Genomic DNA, 19,807 nt, shown 5'->3' with positions numbered 1-19,807 from the left:
TCTGAGTAGAATAAATATACTATGGAAGTAGAACCTAGCTGATGCTATATAGCTTACTGTAGCCATTAAATAGGTATTTTTAATACATTTTTTAATTTTAAGAAAAGCAACTTTAGCTTTAATAAATCAAAATCAAAGAAATGCTGAGAATCAGCAGTTAGAGTAATGGCTATGTCGCTGGACTCCCACGTAGTCGACCGTGGTTCACGTTCCGGACCCGGTGGCTTAAAACTCACGCTGGGCGCGTGTGCGTGCGTGCCCAAGATCCCGAGAGGAGAATGGAGGAGAAGGGATTGCGGCGTGACCATCCCCCCTGGGGGGTGATTTCTCGCTTTCTGTCTCTATGTCTCTCTCTGTCTGTCTGGCGAGCGCACGCGCCCTACAGTGAAAACCCCAAAAAAATAAAAGAAATGCTAAGAGAGCTTTGCTTAAAATTTAAAGCCAGGAGACAGATTAAAATTCTGTTCAAATAGTAGGTATATGAACCTATCGGCAGCTTGAGACAAGACAAAAATCCTTAAATCCAGAAAACAAAGCCTAGAAGAAAATCAGTAATGTTTTAGTCAAAAGTCATAAGATTCTATTTCACCAGTTAAGTCTCATGTACATAATCTATCTTCTGTTATGGTCTGATCTTACCTATCAAATTCTGGGATATAATATTCAACTCCAGACTTGTCCCTACCATGAACTTGGACATTTTCTTAGTTGTTTTTGAACTCTTGTTTCTGTGTGTCTGAATTTAGTTTTCCTGGTATAGCACTCCCTTCAAAACTTCTTGGAGAGTTGGCCTGGTGTTGGTAAATTCTTTCAGGTTTTGTTTATCCGAGAATGTCTGTCTTTTCTTCCCAAATGAAGGATAATCTTGCCAGGTACAATATTCTTGGTTGAAATTGCTTTACCCTTAACACTTTGAATATATTTTCCCATTCTTTCCTCGCTTGCATTGTTTCTGATGAGAGGTCTGCTATTAGCCTGATGGGATATCCTTTGTAAGTAACTTGTTTCTCTCTGGCCAATCTTAGTATCTTGTCTTTGTCTGTGGTTTTGGTCAATCTGGCTATAATACATCTTGGAGATCTTCTTGGGTTGATTCTATTTGGGGTCCTTCGTATTTTGTGGGACTGGATCTTAGACTGCCTCTATAGGTTTGGAAAGTTTTCTTGCAGGATTTCATGGAATAGATTATCAATGCCTTTATGAGTCTCTTCACATTCTGGGATACCAATTATCCAGATGTTTGGATGTTTTATGGTGTCTAGTATTTCTTGTATATTATTCTCACTTTTTTTTTTTTTTTACAATTTTCTCAGTCTTCATGGTGGATTTTTCTAGGCCAGTGATTCTATCTTCTACATCTGAGATTCAATTTTCTGTATGATCTAGTCTCCTTTTAATACGTTCAAGGGAGGTTTTGACTTCCTGTATTACAACCTTCATCTCTAACAGTTCCATTTGGTTCTTTTTGATGGTATATATGTCCTCTTTCAGATCATGGAAGAATTTCCTCACCTCCTGGAACTCTTTGGTTCCTTTCTCCTGCCTCTTCTGCAGTTCGTTGTCTCTCTTTTCTTCTATCTCTATTAGCTTTGTCACTATGAATGTCCTAAATTCTTTATCTGACATTTTCATGAGTTCCATTGTACCATCTAAGGATAAAGAGGAGTTATTCTTTTCCCTTGTAGGAGAGGTATTTTCTTTCTTTCTCTTATTTCTTGTGACCCTGCAGTAGTTTCTGGTCATCTGATGGATTGTTCATTTCTTCCTAATTCTTGAAGTTCTATCTGAGGCATGCAGGAGAAGGTGATCTGCAATCTCTCTTCTGTTTCATTTTTCACTCTTTGTGCATCAGATAAAGTAAGAATTGAGGAATATTCTGACCCTAATTGTATTCAGATGTTTGGATACTGTTCACTTGGACCTGTCTAGACAATCAGTGCATGGAGGCCGAGCTGCCAAGGAATGAAGTTAAAGGAAAAAAGAAAAGCTTTAGAGAAGAGGAATAGAGAAGAAAATAAAAAAGAAGAAAAAAGACAATAAAAAGTTTTGTATTTTAATTTTAAAAAGCAAAAAGTGAAAACTACACAAAAGCAATATTTCACAGCTCAAGTTCACTAGCCATCTCAGGGTGGGCCTGAGTTCATATCTTTCCTAAATGGGATGGGGAAAGGCACAAATTAGCATGATAAAGGAGGAGCTTGAGAGCCCAGAGCAGTTGGCTTAATGGCTAAGTTGTTGGACTCCCATGTAGTCGACCACTATTCTAGTCCCAAACCCAGTGGCTTAAACTCATGCCAGGTACATGTGTATGCGTGCTCAAGATCCCGAGAGGAGAATGGAGGAGAAGGGACTGTGGCGTGGCCATCCCCCTTGGGGGATGATTTCTCACTTTCTGTCTCTCTGTCTTTCTAGTGAGCGCACGTGCCCCATAGCAAAAATCTCTCCAAAAAATAATTAATTAATTAATGATGACAAATTAAAAGACAGACAGGGAGAGACAGAGAAATGGAGAGAAGGTTATAGAGGTAGCCCTACCCACTAGAAATGAATCTGGAGGGAGAAGTCTCAGCAGAAGATCTTCATGTTTGTCCCTGAAAGCAGTATTTCACAGCTCAAGTTCAGTAGCCATCTCAGGATGGGCCTCGGTTTGTGCCTCTAGACACATTTATTCTGTCATTTCTACTTACAGCCAATGATTTTGGTTGCTATATGTTTGGTCTTGAATGTACAATGGAAAGTTGAAGTAAAAAATCACCTAAGAAATCAATATGAACTATCCTCTCTCTTTACTTTTCCGGTTATGTAATTTTCTTTACTACTGGGTTTATTTTTTTCCATCACCATCATCTTCATCATTATCCAAATGTTTTCATTTCATTTTCTTTTGTTCATCAGTAAGTTAAAACAAATATATCACGATCTGTATTTTACTTTGTTTTTACCTTTTCATTTAAAAATCTTTTTATTGGGATGAGCAGATGATGTAGTGGTTATGCTGCTAGACTCCCACAGTCGCTCCTGGGAGGAGAATGGAGGACAAGGGATTGTGGTGTGACCATCTCCTCTTGGGAATAATTTTCACTCTCTCTCTCACGGTCTCTGTCACTCTTTCTCTTTCCGGCGAACATGTGTGCCTTAAGACAAAAATCTCTAAAAAAATATTATTTAAAAGAAAATCAATAACACAAAAGAGTCAAAACCAAATCAACGTCACTGAAAACATTTTCTAAGACCTCAGATTAATATAGCTTCAGGATCCCTAGGACACATGTATCCTGAAGAATGGCATAATGAACTATAGTACAGACATACCACAACATTTAGTGTTTCCAAAAAATCTTTTGCTTAATATTTTTGTAAATTTAGCTGCTAGGATCTTTCTATTTTGTTGAAGATGTGCTAAATATATATAATCTATGATTCAGATCTTACTGTAGGAGTATAGTCTAGACATTGTGGCTTCATAGAGTATATTGATAAATGTCATTGAGTCTCTACAATTTCCTCTTTCTAGGTGGTTAAATAATTCCCTTCTCTGGGTGTAAAAATTGCTTAATAATGTCATACAATATCAGATCACTCTTTTGTAGATGTATTTTCCTGTCAAGATTATTGCTCCCATAAGCTTACAATAAAGCCACTTTGATACAAGGAGAATAGCTACAATTATTTTACAGATGGGAAAACTGAAGGTACAGAGAACTTATAATAATGTAGATACAGAGCTTGTCATTAGACCCAGGTACTTCCACCATTTGAGAGTCTTAGTATTTAAATTTATAAAGTTTTCAGTGTTATCTCTTCTATTACTTTACTTAACAACTTAGCAAAGAGAATTTTTTTGTTATTTCTCCCTGTATTAATGAAAAATGAGATGCAATAAAATTTTTACTTCATTTGATAGGTTACTCATAAAGATCTTCTGAAGGTATAAATATGAGAACCATCAAACTTATCAGAGTAGAAAAATGAAATGGCTCTTACCAGTTATGAAAAGGTCCTATAATTTATTAATAAAATCTGATTATAAGGAATTAGAAAAAATGGTGGAAGACTGAGCAGATAACTTGTGGACTGATAAATTAAAAACTGATTAGAATACGAGCCCACCACTTGGCACAGTGGTTAAGTGCAGAATATCAGAGGCTGGATCCCACATGGTCTGCTGTGGTTGAAATCCAGGCCCAGCAGCTTGAAAAACATGCAAAGTGTGTGTTCCTATGCGCCCCAAATCCTGACAAGACAGAGAAGTGAAGGGGAAAGGATTTCAGTTTGACCACATCCTATGGGAAGTGCTTTCTCTCTCTCCCTCTTCCTCTTTATGATAAGCATGTGTGCTTTCTGGCAATTAAAGAAAAGAAAAAAAATGAGTAGAATAGAGAGTTCACAAACAACTTCATTATAAAGATGACTTTAGTCAATAGAAAAATTGTTACTTGTGTTGGGATAAGTGGGGACCAGTTTGGAAAAACAAAGCTAAAATAACCTGATTTATACCTCACACTATGTATTAAAATGTCCCAGAAAATGTAAATGTAACTATAAAAACACAAAAAAAACTAATAGAAAATAATCTTATTAAATTAGGTAAAGAAATATTTTTCAGTATAACACTAGCACCAGGAACCAAACCTATCACACAAAATTGACTGCATGAAAATAGAAGAATTCCATATAGCAAAATACAACATAAACAATATTGATAATAAATGATAAGATTGGAAAAGAATTGTCATGTCTGAGGGACAAAGTGTTATTATTTTCTATCCATAAAGAGCTTCTACAATATGGTAATTAACAACCTACTAGACAAATAAACCAAAAAAAAAGTAAGGGCCAGCAGGTTTCACAGTGTTTATGGGGCTAGACTCCCACGTGGTCTATTGCAGTTCAAGTCCTTGACTTGGTGGCTTGACAATCGCACCGGGCATGTGTGTGCACATGCCCAAAATTCCAGGAAGAGAAGGGATTGCAGCATAGCCATCCCTCCCAGGGGGTGATTTCTCACTTTCCACCTCGCTGTCTCTCTGTCTCTCTTCTTCAGTGAGTGCATGCACACTATGGCAAAAAAGGGAGAATATGTAGAGCAAATAGAAATTAAAAACAAGAAAACAACATTTTTAACCTGTAAGTTATCAAAGATTAACACTAAATAAATATGGGCAGTTTTGACAAGAGAATGTCAAGAAAGAATGTCTTTAAGTTTTAATGCTAATATAATTTGGTACCTTTTAGACATTGGTAACATTGTATGTATGTTTATGTGTGTTTATGTAAAAAAATGCATGAATGTAACTTGAACTATTAAGAGTAATTGGGAAATTGTGTGCTGGGTGTTGGCTTTTCAACAGTTGAAATAGTTGACATGTAATTATTTTCTCAAAAATATTTAAAACCATACTATCTCTGTTGTTATAGAGTCACAAACAAAATTATAACAAATATTTTCAAAGTTATCTTTAAAATTTAGTTTTTTGAAATTTTGAAAGTTGTTTATTAGCTGTCAAGAACTATAGAGTATGAGCAAAAAATTTTTGATATGTAAAGTAAATGTTTGTGGGAAAATGTAAAAACATAATTCATTAATTAAGTTTTAAAAAGAGTAATTGGGAAATGGGATTTACAATGGCCCTAAACGTAATTCGAATAATGTTATGTTGCAAAGTTATGTTGACTTGTGAATAACTGTTTTGTCCAAAACACAATTATTGGGTCACTGGAAAGATCATGACATATTTTTTCTATGTAAAGATGTCTCATGACTTTTACAACAACCCAATATATACAAAACAGAGAAGTTTCATAATTTTAAAATAATCAATGATTAACTCAAGGATCTTTCTTCAGGCTTAAGAAACGTCAGAATAATGGTTGGAGGAAGAAATAGTACAACAGTCACCAAATTCATCCTTTTGGGATTCTCAGATTTCCCCAAGTTCAAGATTGTTCTCTTTACAGTATTCCTGGGAATTTACTTCTTGACGGTCACCTGGAATCTGGGTCTTATCATCCTCATTAGGATGGACTCCTGCCTACATACACCCATGTACTTTTTCCTCAGCAATCTTTCCTTCTTAGATTTCTGCTATGTTACCTCCACAACTCCCAAGATGCTCTCAGACTTCTTTAAGAAGCCTAAATCCATCTCCTTTATGGGATGTACCATGCAGTACTTCTTCTTCTCTAGCCTGGGTCTGACTGAGTGCTGTCTCCTGGCAGCCATGGCTTATGATAGATACGCTGCCATTTGTAACCCTCTGCTGTACACAGCCATCATGTCTCCCTCCCTCTGTGTGCAGATGGTGGCTGGAGCCTACATAACTGGTATCTTTGGTTCATTGATCCAACTATGTGCCTTACTGAAGCTCGATTTCTGTGGACCAAATGTCATCAACCACTTCTTCTGTGACCTGCCTCAATTATTAGTTTTATCCTGTTCTGAAACTTTTTTCCTACAAGTCATGAAATTTGTAATAGCAGTGATATTTGGTGTAATATCTGTGTTAGTTATTGTGATATCCTATGGTTATATTGCTGCCACCATCTTGAAGATCAGCTCAGTTGAAGGCAGGTCCAAGGCCTTTAACACTTGTGCTTCTCACCTATCAGCAGTGTCTTTCTTTTTTGGATCAGGCCTCTTTGTCTATATGCGTCCCAATTCTGGTAATTCTTTGGGTTATGACAGGATGGCATCAGTGTTCTATACAGTGGTGATTCCCATGCTGAACCCTTTGATTTACAGCCTGAGGAACAAAGAAATCAAAGATGCCCTTAAGAGGTATAAAAATAAGAGACTGTTTTTTCACTCTCACTGTTCATTAACAATCTGATAGACTAGCGACCCTGCTGACTGGAAGTTTCAAGACTATGCAAGGGAAATCCATTTAAGATTATTCAACTTCATCAACATTCTGGAAGGGTTGCAAGTGAGTCGACCTATCTAAATCTAGGACTGGCTCAGTGCCATGCAAATTCTGTGGCTTTCTTGAGCTTGACTGTTGACCCACCTTTCCTACCCCAGCAGAGAGCTTGCTAAGCAGGTGATATGTCAGGTTTTTTTTAAAAGCAGTAACCTTCAGTTCTTTGGCGTCCAACTTTTATAACTTCTTTCAAAACTTCAGACTGTAATTGGAGGGAATGGACTAAACATAAAGCAAACGGTTCTTCTCGTATGCATCACAAGCAGTGCAATGACCACTTTGTCCTATATTTCAGACTCTTAGGATGCCTGGGTAAATTCTAACTGTTTGAGGTAGGTATGTGGAGGAAAACATAATTTTAGATTTAAACTAACTTTCCTGCCAAGGAAATATGCCACAGGGCATTCGATCTAGAACTTGTTTTCTAGCATCATAGTTTAAAAACTAAACATAAGGGGTCAGTGAGTGGCATGGTAGTTTAGGCACTGGACTCCCATGTAGTTGACTGCGGTTTGAGCCCTAGACCTAATGGCTTAAAACTCACACCAGGCACGTATGCATGTGTGGCCAAAATCCCAAGAGGAGAATGGAGGAGAAAGGATTGTGGTGTGGCCATCCTCCCCAGAGGGCGATTTCTTGCTTTCTGTCTATCTCTCTGGTAAGTACACATACTCTATGGCAAAAAACAAAACAAACAAACAAAAAACCTCTCAAACATAAAAACTAAACATAAATGTTTGCATGAGCATAAAGAGAGAAATTTCTGTGGTACTGATCTGCCTTTGGAGAGCTAAAATACAAAAGAAAAAGTAATCATTTGGACTATAAAACATTGGAAAATTTCCGTTTCTGTTATCATGACAGACTGGATAGCATAAATATACCTATGGCTGCAAAACAACAAAAGATGTTGGGTAAAATATTTTTCAGAAAATATTTTAAAATATATTTTTGAGTAGACAAGAACAGAAAGAAAATCTCCAGTACCTAATTATAAAATAAAATCAGGAATCTCGAGAGCAGAAGCAACTCTGAAGTTATCTTTCACATCAAGAGAATCTATGAAACTCTGGTAATATTAGGCCTATAAGTTGACAGCTACATGGGATGTGTGAAAGGAGAGAAAAAGCTTGGGGCTGCCTGAGTCTGACAGGGGAACCAGAGATATATGTATATGAGAACCCAATGGACTATATCTTTAGTGTGAGAGAAAATTAAAGAACAACTACTACGAAATCCTGTTTCAAAAAAAAAAAGAAAGAAAGAAAGAAAGAAAGAAAGAAAGAAAGAAAGAGAGAAAGAAGAAAAAGAAAAGTAAAGAAAATCTCAACTCAGCCTTTGTGCTAGGTATAGGGAAAAGTAAACAGAATTTGTGACCACATGCCCTCATGGAGGTTGTGGTCTGAATTCACATTTCCTAAGTAGTTCAAAGAATCTTTTGCTGATCATTTATTTTAAAGTAGTCCCTGTTTGGAAGTACCCTCAAGTAGGCATCAGTAACAAAAGCAAAGCCTCTCAAGATTCCCAAGAATCTTAAACCTAGGCTCAAACAATTCTCCATAATAATCTTCTAAAGAAAATTAGGCTATATGCATCTCAAAATACTAAAGGAAATAAGGCCTTATGGGTAAAACTTTAGAAAGCACAGCAGTGTCAGATCCATAAAGACTTCAGGAATAGCAATCATCTCAATTAAAAGATGAAATTGATGCTATTGGCATGTTAAAAATAAAAGAAGGGTAACTGAAGATAAGGTTAAAAGAATGGGCAATTATGTTTATGAAGGAGTTCATGTCTGACAGTTTGGTGAATTTAATTACATCTAAATAATAATCCTGACTGAAAATGGAAATATTATATTTGAAATAAAATTATCTTTTTTTAAAATTTGCTATAGGATGTATGCACTCGCTGGAGAAAGACTGAGAGAGAAAGAAAACGAGAAAGCACTCCCCAGTGGGGATGGCCTCACCACAATCTCTTCTTCTCCATTCTTCTCTTGGGATTTTGGCATGCAGATATGTGTACCTGGCATGTTTTTCAGGCCACTGGGTCCAGGACTTGAACTGCAGTCAGTCATGTCGTCTCTTGCTGCCTTAACCACTATGCTATCAGCTGGCTTGAAATAAAATAATCTTATATATGTATTTCTACTTAATGAAACAAGAAATAAGCTAATCTTTCCAATGAAATAAAACTGGAAAATGAAAGAAGTAAAAAAGTGCTACATAGGGAACCAGCAGTTAGCGTAATGGCTATGTCGCTGGATTCCCACGTAGTCGACCGCAGTTCGTGTCCCGGACCCAGTGGCTTAAAACTCACACTGGGCACATGTGCGTGCGTGCCCAAGATCCCGAGAGGAGAATGGAGGAGAAGGGATTGTGGCGTGACCATCCCCCCTGGGGGGTTATTTCTCGCTTTCTGTCTCTATGTCTCTCTCTGTCTGTCTGGCGAGCACACGCACCCTACAGTGAAAATCTCTCAAAAAAAAAAAAAAAGTGCTACATAGCTTTCACCTTGGGGAGCTGGTCCTGCTGGAGCTGGAGATCCCACACTTCTGCCATGTAGACTGCAGGGATGGTGAGAGGCCAGAGGATTAAGGTCAAGGCATGGCTCTTAGCCTAAAAGGTGACGTGTACAGAACACCCAGAGGGCTATGGCCTTGGTTATAAATAAGTAAGAATTCCTACAGGTTATGGTCAAGAGATAACAACAACAACAACAAAAAAAAACAAAATAGTTCACAGAAAAAAATAATTTACAAATACACAGTCAAGCTCCCATAATTGAGAACCAGCAGGGAAAAAAATTAGACCATATATACAGACTTACAAACCCCTCAGATACTGGATTATCACTAAAAAGAATAACCTTATAGTATAGTCAGTAGGAAACGGAATCACATTGTAGGAAGCCACATGGCTGACTGGGGTTCAGTTTCCCTGGCTGGCTTGAAAAGACGCTGGGCATGTGTGCATATACCCAAGATCTTGAAACTGACGCGCTAGGGAAAGGCAGTTAGGGCAATGAGACCCTGTTGAGGATGCTCCCCCTTTCTCTCTTTCTCTCTCTTATACATACTCACGTGCTCTCTATCCTATCTATCTATTATGGGGGGTGGGGAATCTACAAAGCAGTTGGGACTAGCTATGGTAAAACACAAATAACATCTTCTCCAGAAAGAGATATGTCTTCTCTAAAGGGAGAAGTACTGAGAACAAGTCAGAGATCTGGTGATTCAGAACACTGAAAGTAATGAATTCAAATGAAGAAGCTTAGTGTATCCATGGAGTGGAATATTGCTTGGCCATAAAACGAATGAAGTCCTGACACATGTTACAACATGGATGAACCTTGAAAACATCATGCTAAGTAAAAGAGCCAACCACAGAGGACCACATGTTTTAAAATCTAATTTTAATGAAATATTCAGAACAGGCAAAGCTATATAGAGAGAAAGTCAATTAGTGGTTACTAAGGATGCAGGGGTGTAGAGAAATGAGGGGTGACTGTTAATGAATATGGAATTGATTTTTATGAAAATGTTTTCTATTAGATTGTGGAAATGGAAACTGAATATGCTAAAAAGCTACCGAGTTGTACATTTTAAATGCATGGATTTTATAAAACGTGAACTATAACTCAATATAGCATTTTGGGTTTTGTTTTTTTAAAAAGGCCTGATACAGTGGTACAGTAGTAACACAATGCTTGATTACACTGAGGTCTTATGGGAAGGTCCCAGGCTACTGGTCTGAGGTGCACACATGCCCTTGGTCCTGGTTGCGTGAGGTTGGGATGGATTGTGGCATGAAGATCTTCTTGGAAGTGCCTCTTTCTCTCTCTCATGGAAGAAATAAACTTCAAAGAAATGAAAGAAAGAGAAAGAGAGAGAGAAGAAAGGAAGAAAGAAAGAGAAAGAAATGAAAGAAAGAGAAAGAGAGAGAGAGAGAAGAAAGGAAGAATGAAAGAAAGAAACAAGGGAAAAGAAAAGGATATGATAGCAAGATTTAAAAGTGCACAGGACCAAAGGTGACATCCTTAGAAAGGTTCCATTTCTGAGATGAGTATCTCTTAGAGATATGATGAAAAAGAAAAAAAAATAAGAAGCAAGCCATGGAAATGAAAAGTTCTAAGAAAATTTTAAAAATCAAGTGTAGGAGGTAGCAGGTGGTGTGGTGATTAAAGGAGCTGGACTCCCACATGGCTGACTACAGTTCAAGTCCTGGACCTGGTAGCTTGCTTTCACATCCTGACACCACCCCCCACCCCGTGTGTGTGTGTGTGTGTGTGATCAAATTGGAAAATAATAACAAAGTTAAAGTAAAATTAATTCTAAAAAGAAAAATCGAATATAATGCTAAGTCATCTCAGTTCCTCAGTAATTCACCATAAACGAAAGAAACTGCTCTTCTCTATACCAAAAGAAGAGGACACAAAAAACTAAGGAATGCACAGAAAACACTCATGTCCTATGTGACCCCTGAATAGCCTGCACAGGCTTGGACCGCAAACTCTGGTAGAGCTATGACTGGCTAGAACCACCAAGACTCCAGCAACTCCTCTGCCTGCTTGCTATGGCATGGTCCAGATACATCAGTCACCAGCAAGGCACGTCCTTGATAACTCCATATTCTTGGTTCAGAACTGAGCCAAATGAGGAAGGAAGAAGAGAAGGACAGCCTCTTTGGTTAAAAGTAGAAACAAAGAGATTTACATAGGTTTCCTCGAAATAGTCATTTCTCTTTCTGCATTTAAAATACAGGTTGACTTCTACCACTGTGAGTTATATGGACTGCCAGTGGTTATGAAGACCAAATTAACCAATGAATACGTAATGGAACAAAGTTATGTATGTTGACTGCTACAAGACATCCAAATGTAAAATCTTGCTAGACTGTCATTAACCAGTAGAGGGAGGCCCATCCCAAGAATCTGCAGTAACAATAACAAAACAAAGGACAAGGCTTAGAGTCTTGAGTAATGAGAGTGACAATACTGACTTTCACGTGTAACTCTTTAACGTTCACATCTGTGAACCTTTCTTTAGGCTTCATGACAGCTATGAACCCCTTATCTCACGGATGAGAGTTGAAGCTCAGCTCCCATTTGCTGAAGGTGACCCAGCAAACAAACAGCAAATGAGGGACCAGACATGCACCTTCACCAGTGTCAAGTCATCCGAGAGGTCAGAATGTTAACACCCCACCCACAATGGTCCACACTAGATATTCTTTTTCCTAAACAGTTGCCACTACAACTAGAATGATCCCTGTAAGTATCTCGGCATGCATATCTGCAAAGGCTGAATAAATCCATCTCTGCTCTATCCCTAGTAGTCTACATTATTCAGTGGTCTCATAACTTCTTAATTGTCTTTTTTTTTTTTTTTTTTTGCCAGAAGGTATATGTCTTTGCCAGAGACAGAAAGAAAGAGAAAAAAAAATAACTCTGCAATGGATCATGGTCATGCTACAATCCCTTCTCCTTCATTTCTCCACCTTGCCAGGATTTGGGGCATGTGCACACATGTGCATGGCATGTCTTTCAAGCCACTGTGGCTGGGATTTAAGCTTCACAGTAAACCATGTGGGATCCAGCTGCCATAGCCACTAGGCTACATGGCTGGCCCTCTTTGGTCTTTGGAGAAACATAAGAAAACTCTGACTATAAGAAAAATTCCTCTTGAAAGGTATTCACAAGCTCTTTGCAAGTAACTTTGACTTATCACATCTCATCTGTAAAAGCAGCATTAAAACAACCTCCCTTCCTACTTCACAAGATGCAGAAAGAAGTGACATCCTACTTAAAGAGGTGGATGGAGCTAAACAACTTCGATATCCTCTCTTACCCTTATTCAGGAGAAAGACTGTAATCAGAGAACTCATCCAGGCAGTGCTGGATTTATGACCTACAGAACAATGAAACAATGTCCATTGTCTTAAACTGCTAAATGTGTGTTAATCTGTTATGCAGTGATAGAGACCTAATAACCCTCTTTGCAGATTTTATTATGTTTCGGTGTGAAACTACTCCATCCAAACTTTGCAGCTCTATCCTGGTGAAACATTTATCTTTCAAAAATCTCTTTGTGGAGAAGCTGCTCTATTCAATTCAGGAAACAGTTGCTGAGCATTTATTTGATGATGGGCACTCTGATAGGTGTTGAAATATAAAGATGAATAAGAAATTCAATGGTAAAAATGTTCAAAAACCTTACATAAGCAGATATGACTATTATCTAAGTCAGAAACTAATAAAAGTCAGTAGGGAATGAGTACAAGCTATGAAGATTCAAGACAGGGAGAAACCCAATTTGGTTGAGAATATCAAGAATGGTTATTTATTTATTTGTTTTTTCCAAAATCGCTGTTTTTATTTATACAGAGTCCTAACCACTTCAGCAGTAGGAGAAGTGGAAGAGGTTTTTTTTACAATCCAGGGGCCTCCATATGTTGGTTTGTTGTGACCAAACCCACAGACAAGTGGCATCATGGATTTGGTAAACTAATGACAATGTTTAGTCTCTCTCTGCTAGAGCCACAAGGTGAGCGTCAATCTCTGCTTCTGTAAGAATCCTGAATTTAGGATTTCCAACTGTAACTACTCCAGCTTCTATTTCTGAAGGTTTGAAATCAATGGACAGAACAGTAGACCGGCGTGTGATTGCAGTTCCCACTGTCTGTTGAAATGTCTAATCAAATTTCTTCACTTATTTTTCAAGGAAGCTGGTTGACTCAGTTTGTTTAACTCCTGTGGCAGTGGCTTTAAACCCACAGTAGTAACCTGCAGGATCACGCTTGTACACCTGAGGACCTTGCTCTTCATCTATACCAGTTAATATCATACAACAACCAAGAGGCCTCATCTCAGCATTCTGTGTGTAGACCTGAGAAATACCAGCAATTCTTTTACACAGCATGTCCACAGGAATCTCATAACCATACTTGTATTTCCAATTAACTGCCTCATAGCATGTACCTGGGATCAGCTGTCAGCTGTCATTCTTGTCATCACACAGCCAATGTTTTCAGTCAGCTTGAATAAGTGAGTTACGGTGCTGGAATCCAATCACTTGTCAGGAACTTTTTTCTGTGTGACAATTACTGCACAGTCTTTCCCTCTCACAGCTACTGATATAAGGCCACCCTGGTTAATAGCCTTGAAAGCATATTCTACTTGGTAGAGCTGGCCCTCGGGTGAAAAAATGGTAATGTGGCAGTCAAAAAGCAGCGCTGGAACCATGGGACACATTGGTGCACCCACTACTTCCAAGTACAATCTCTCAAGAACGGTTATTTGGGATGGCTGTGTTAAGGAATCAGTAAGAGCTTAGAAAAGATCTTGTGCAGCAGTGAATGTAGTTGTGGGATGAGAGACCATATTCAAACAGCTAAGCCCCTTGGTAGACTGACTAAGCTTCTGGGTATCACTGGCAAAAAAAGAAAATGATAAGGTTTGGCAATGAAAATCACTTAGGGCCATGATGACGGGTTTAGAAACCTGGGAGGGTGGGAAAGGCAAGAAATCATAAAAAACAAGAATAGATTGACTAGGAGTGGCAGAGCAGAAAAACAGGAAGCTTTGGTAAAGGGAAACTTTAGAGTTTGAGGTTTTAGAATTAAGTCGTTTCTCATTTTGGTGAGGTCTAAAATGGGGCCGCCAAATCATGTGACTGGGGTGACGTGGTGTTTGAAGTTGGTACAGGAATAAAGATCAAGACAGTTTGCAGCCAGGGAATTTAGAGAGACACTAGCCTGGAAGCCGTCTGATTGCATCTTCCCAGTTGCCACCATACTTGGCATAGCCTTTACACTGAGAGGGTTGAATCACTGTTGACTTGAGAAGCACACAGAGAAATAAAACAATCACAGTGAGGTAACATCACCCCAGAAATGTTTCTTGGATTACTGAGCTTGAATCTTGGTCAAGGAGAGGCAATATATGAGTGAGCAAGGGGTCATCTCTTGCCATTCCTAGCCAGGTATGGGTGCTCTTAAGCTGATTGTCCAAACCCATTGATGATGGATGTGAAAAGAGTGATGTCTTGAGAACTCAGTTGAAGATATAATGTAGGCAGTACCAAGAGCGCATTTGTTTGTTTGTTTGTTTGTTTTTTCCTCTCTGTCCAATCTGGCAGAGAGATTGTCAAGACTGATTTTAGTTTCAATACTGATTAATGACTCAGTAACATAAACAAAAACAAGTACTTGATAACCTCTAACTCTCTTCTCCTTCCTCTTATCTTCTAAGTATCCTCTATTTATCTAGCTTGCTATGGCTTCCCATAGACAAGGCATTTCCCAACATCTGGGATCCAGCCTGCCAGCTGTCTCCAGGGAACTTTCATGGGCCAAAAGTGCCTGCCTTCAAACATAGCTGCTGGTTCTTGAAACAGTCTTGCCAACAAATTGCTACTTTTAAGATCAAGTTCAGGGAAGTTGTTCTTTTTCTAAATCACATGAGCTTTGGATCACTTTCAGGTCTATTTTAAGGGACAACTCAGTGTTGCAATGCATGAGTCAATTGGATCCATGATTCCATAGGTTCTGTGCGTGCCAGTGTTCCTGGTCTCCAAAAAGCGTTTTAAAGAAAGGCTTAGTGTGACTCTCTCAGCAGGGGAAGACCACAGCATTGTGGCTTCCCAGAAGAGGCTCTCCTCCTCCCATCAGTCCAAGATGAAAGGATCTGAGTTTCTTCAAAGAATAGACAATAGGCACTATGTGTAGAGGGCTACAGATGTTCAACAGATGTGGTTGGGCTACTAAATTTTAGGTTTTACCATGACAGTTCATAGACCTACTCTAAGACTGAGAATAGATTTCAAAGAACACATTTCCCCTTTTATCCCAAATCTAACAAAATAAATAAATAAATTTTATTTTCCATGATCTAAAACAGCTATTTTGAAAAATAGACAAGATCAGTTTTAAGCAAAAGTGTAAAATCTTAGGGTCTGGATGGTGGCATGGCAATAAATGTCAATGCTTTGCAAAGTAGATCCACAGGGGATGGATGGTTCTGGGTTCATGTTCAGAGATCTCTGTGAGTACTCCAGGCACCCCGTGCCCATGATCTGGGCATGACTGAAGCTGGGGGCTAAGACCGTGGAGGTGCTGTCTCTGCTTATCTTTCTGTCTCTCTCACTCATAAAAGTATGAAGTTAAAAAAAGAATTATTTATTTATTTTTATTTATGATTATCATTTTTAATTTTTCTGTAGGGCACGTGTGCTCATTAGAGAGAGATGCAGATGGGGGGGGGGTTCAGTGAGAAATAAAAGCACCAGGTCAAGGATTTGAACCTCAGTTGAAAAAGTGAAAGTCCAGTGCCTTAACCACCATGCCACCACCTTCTGGCTCTCCCCCCCCCAAAAAAAAATTTTTTTTAAGTATATAAAATCCTGTAACTTTTTCCTCTGTTCCTTCACCATCTCCCACTTTAAGCCCCTCTCATTCTGGTTCTGGGTTCCTTGTTCTTCCTGTCACACTTGCTTCTGCTTTGTCCTGTGGCTGGAGGCAGAAGCTTGAATCTTGGCCCTAGCAATAACTGGTTATGATCTGGTGAGCAGCCAAAGCTGAGAACTACCACTTCAGAGTATTTCGCTATGGCCTCTGAGTCAGTCTCCAAAGCTGTTCCAGTTTCTCCAGTCTCTGGAATTGTCTCATTGACATTGACAATTGCTATATGAACCATCAAAAATTAAAAATTACAACAATTTAAAGATATTAATTGGCCTTAGTTATGATTCTGGAATTGAGCAATGTGTCATCCCATTAAATAGTATAGGTGTTTCAATGAACTGAGCAGAGAAGTTTCACAGACAAGGGCTGAAGAAAGCAAATATGAAAGAATAACAGATTTGTCACATGGAACTTTTCTCCCCCAATAGTGACAAGGAGACAGAAAAATAGAAAAATAATTGACTAGTTATCAGGTTAGTTCTTCTGCATAATGGTCAAAACAGATGGGACCTCATTATCATACTTATTGAAACTAGTCTGTTTAGGAACTCCTCACTTAATGACCAAATACCATTCTTATGACTGGGTCATTAAGTAAATGGGTTGATAAACGAGGAGCTTAAAGATGAATGTGCTACAGTGTGTCATGGCACCACAGGGCATGTATATTTCAACAGACATCATGCAATACTATACTAGACTAATGTAATCCTGTTCACACAAAAAACATACATTAGATAAATGTGAGAAAGTGACAGACACGCCATAACACAATCATATAAATCTGGCATAATCATTTTTATTTATTCCGAATACTACTATAGGTACACGATAAAGTACAAATTTATAAATGGAATATGCAGTCATCATGACTGTGAAAACTTCATGTAGTGAATACTAATCCACTGTGGGAAAGAGTCAAAAGCTGACAAAGGGGAGTTCCATTGCTGGAGAACTGGTCCCAAGTCTCCGCTGTAGTTCGTTGAGTGAGGAGTGACTATAATGAGACCAATAGGTTCCACTCCCACTATACTATTGAAACTATGCTGGGAAGACCACACCTTCCCTCCTTCTTGCCACATTCAAGGTCCTTTCATTCATATTTTTTCCTGTTTGATTTCCATGCCGTGTTCACCAAGCACCTCTGAATAGTTCGAGCTTTGAGAATCAGGATAAAGAATTTGGATGTCATTGGGTCATTTAATGAGAAACAAACCAATAAGCATTCTTCAGCAAGCCATGACATGATAGGATCTGTGCTTTAGGAAGGTCCACCTGCAGGTTAAGGAGGAAGGGTTGTTGAATCATAGAGAGTCTAAAGGCAAAAAGACAAAGGAGAAGACTGTGACAGTGGGCCAGCTCAACAGTGCCATCAGTAATGCATCGCTCAGGCAAAGGTGTATCCATATGGAAGATCATGGGTTTGGCTCTCAGTTTGCCCCTGCATGCTAAACGTGTATGCTCACAATCCTAACTTGCTGAGAAAGCTCACTGGGGAAGGGATGAGGCAGGAATCATAGCATAATACCACACCTCTTTCTTTTCCTCAAGAAATAAACTTTAAAAAGAAGAAACAAAAAAGAAGATGCTTATGCCATATCACAAACAATTGGGTTAAAATTTCCTGACTGAGAATGGAGATGGCATCAAAGGAGACTTCACTGATTCTATTGAATCAAGTATTCAGTATTCTCCTTCAACCATGAGAGAGAGAGAGAGTGAGAGAATCATTCATTTCTGGAGGAGGAAGGAAGGGAGAGAAGCAGGAATTGTCAAACCCCACAGTTTTCTGGTATCCTATCCTTACACTCTTTACTATGTCATAAAGAATGAAACAAGAGGTTTGGGTTTTGTTTTGGGGTTTTTCGTTTCATTTTGTTTTGTTTTTCTCTAGAAAATAGTAATTATACACAAGCTACTACTTTGGCTGTGGCGATCCTTTCTCCAGGATCAGGCTTTAGAGAGACCCTAAGAATGTAGGCATAATGCCAAGAGCTGGGAATTCAAGGAAGGGTATCATTTGTTTTGCTTCACAATAGGAGACTCTGGCCCTGGTAAAAGAGAAGTTGGTGGGGCTGTGGGTGGAAAAGGGAAACTGCAGCCGATTTTTCTCATCTGGACGCAAGTTGAAGAGCTGCCAACATAAACAGGGTGTAGCCACCTTCTTTCACAAATCCTTGAAAGAAGCTGCAGTGTCCTGTGGGTTGACACAATGCCCACTTCCTTCTGTTCCTTGCATGTCCCTCCCCAAGACACACAAATAGAGTGCAGGTCTTTTCAAGTTGGATATGTGATAAATCAAAACCAAAATATGTACAGGAGGGAAATCTGGCCGAGTCAAACAGCAAAAGGTTTTTTTTTTTTTTCTTTTAAGCTCCCTTCATATAGATCTTTTGAAAGATGAGGGCTACCAGTGATTTTTTTTTTCTATAGCCACCCATGTTTCATGCTTTGTAAGTGCAGTGGAGTATAGAGAACTGAGCATGGACTCTGGGTGCTGGGAGACCTTAGTTCAGATTCTCTGATCTTTGGTGAGCTACTTTCCCAAAATTTCAGTTTCCAAACTGAAAACACATTTAAGAATTTTTTCCTTTGGGGGCTATTGTGAGAATATTATGAGACCAATCCGCACAACCAAAAGTGATAGTACCTGTAAGCCCCCCCTCTCTTTCACAGAATCAGAATTTCAGGATTTTAAAGAACCCATAAGGCCAACTAATTAACATTCTCTTTTCATCTTAAACCCTTTCACTGCCTTCTTGCACACTTCCAGTGATAGGGAATTTACTACTCTCTAGTACATCCATTCTACTTTTGGACTGTATTATTGTTTACCTAAACTCTTTCAACCAGTCTCTCTCATTCCCATTTTCTCTATAGTTTTTACCCATTTAATCTTAGTTCCAACACTTGGAGTTACCCAGAGGGGCTCTGTAAAATATCTAGTACTTTTAAAATGTAACTGCTGTTGGCTGAAATTGTTGCCTATTCTAGAGCCAAAAACTAGTCTTAGATTTCATTGACTCCAGGGATATCTTACTGGAAGTAGACCAGGAAGTGGAACTAGAATGAAAGCAGGGCCAGTGGAAATCACCCCTGCACCAATGAAGCTGGCATCCTCTTTACTCCTGAACCCAGGCACTCAGCCAAGCTGCCAAAGGTATTCTCTGGGTCATATCATCCCCTGCAACCTAAAGCTACCCACTGGTACCTGGGGGAGAAAAAAAAAAAAAAAAGAAACTGGCTTTCCTTTCAAGTCCCATCAAGTCCTTCCCATGGTGACCAATTTAACAGCCATATCCAACTCTTATTTATCTCTTTGGCCCAGACCTGTGATCCAGTTGCTAGCAGAGATGTGTTTTGTTCTTGCTCCAAGCATCAGATCTTAGCCATCAGACTGAAACTCAGAGTTTAGGAGTTGTA

At 38.8% G+C, this 19,807-nt stretch overlaps 1 protein-coding gene and 1 pseudogene across 1 annotated transcript; one reads left to right on the top strand and one right to left on the bottom strand.

The window, feature by feature from the left end:
* The first annotated feature begins 5,864 nt into the window (after positions 1-5,864).
* Positions 5,865-13,089, top strand: LOC102476015 (olfactory receptor 1440). The gene is made up of 3 exons (XM_006147418.2): positions 5,865-6,796; positions 11,971-12,108; positions 12,897-13,089. Exons 1-3 carry the CDS (start codon positions 5,868-5,870, stop codon positions 13,087-13,089), a joined length of 1,260 nt encoding a protein of 419 aa, XP_006147480.1. The 5' UTR covers positions 5,865-5,867.
* A 351-nt stretch (positions 13,090-13,440) lies between these two features.
* On the bottom strand, positions 13,441-19,275 carry LOC102475610 (proteasome subunit alpha type-6 pseudogene; annotated as a pseudogene).
* Between the last annotated feature and the right edge of the window lie 532 nt (positions 19,276-19,807).

Source organism: Tupaia chinensis, unplaced genomic scaffold, assembly GCF_000334495.1.
Source record: "Tupaia chinensis unplaced genomic scaffold, TupChi_1.0 Scaffold000213_1, whole genome shotgun sequence".
NCBI classification, from domain to species: Eukaryota; Metazoa; Chordata; class Mammalia; order Scandentia; family Tupaiidae; genus Tupaia; species Tupaia belangeri.
The sequence above is the reverse complement of the archived record's forward strand: the minus strand, read 5'-3'. Positions and strand labels throughout refer to the sequence as shown.

Coding starts and splice junctions, on each gene's coding strand:
- LOC102476015 (XM_006147418.2), top strand. CDS start 5,868: ATGGTTGGAGGAAGAAATAGTACAACAGTCACCAAATTCATCCTTTTG. Junction 6,797..11,970: donor AGGTATAAAAATAAGAGACT/GTTTTTTCACTC, acceptor ACCTTTCTTTAG/GCTTCATGACAGCTATGAAC. Junction 12,109..12,896: donor AGTGTCAAGTCATCCGAGAG/GTCAGAATGTTA, acceptor TCTGTTATGCAG/TGATAGAGACCTAATAACCC.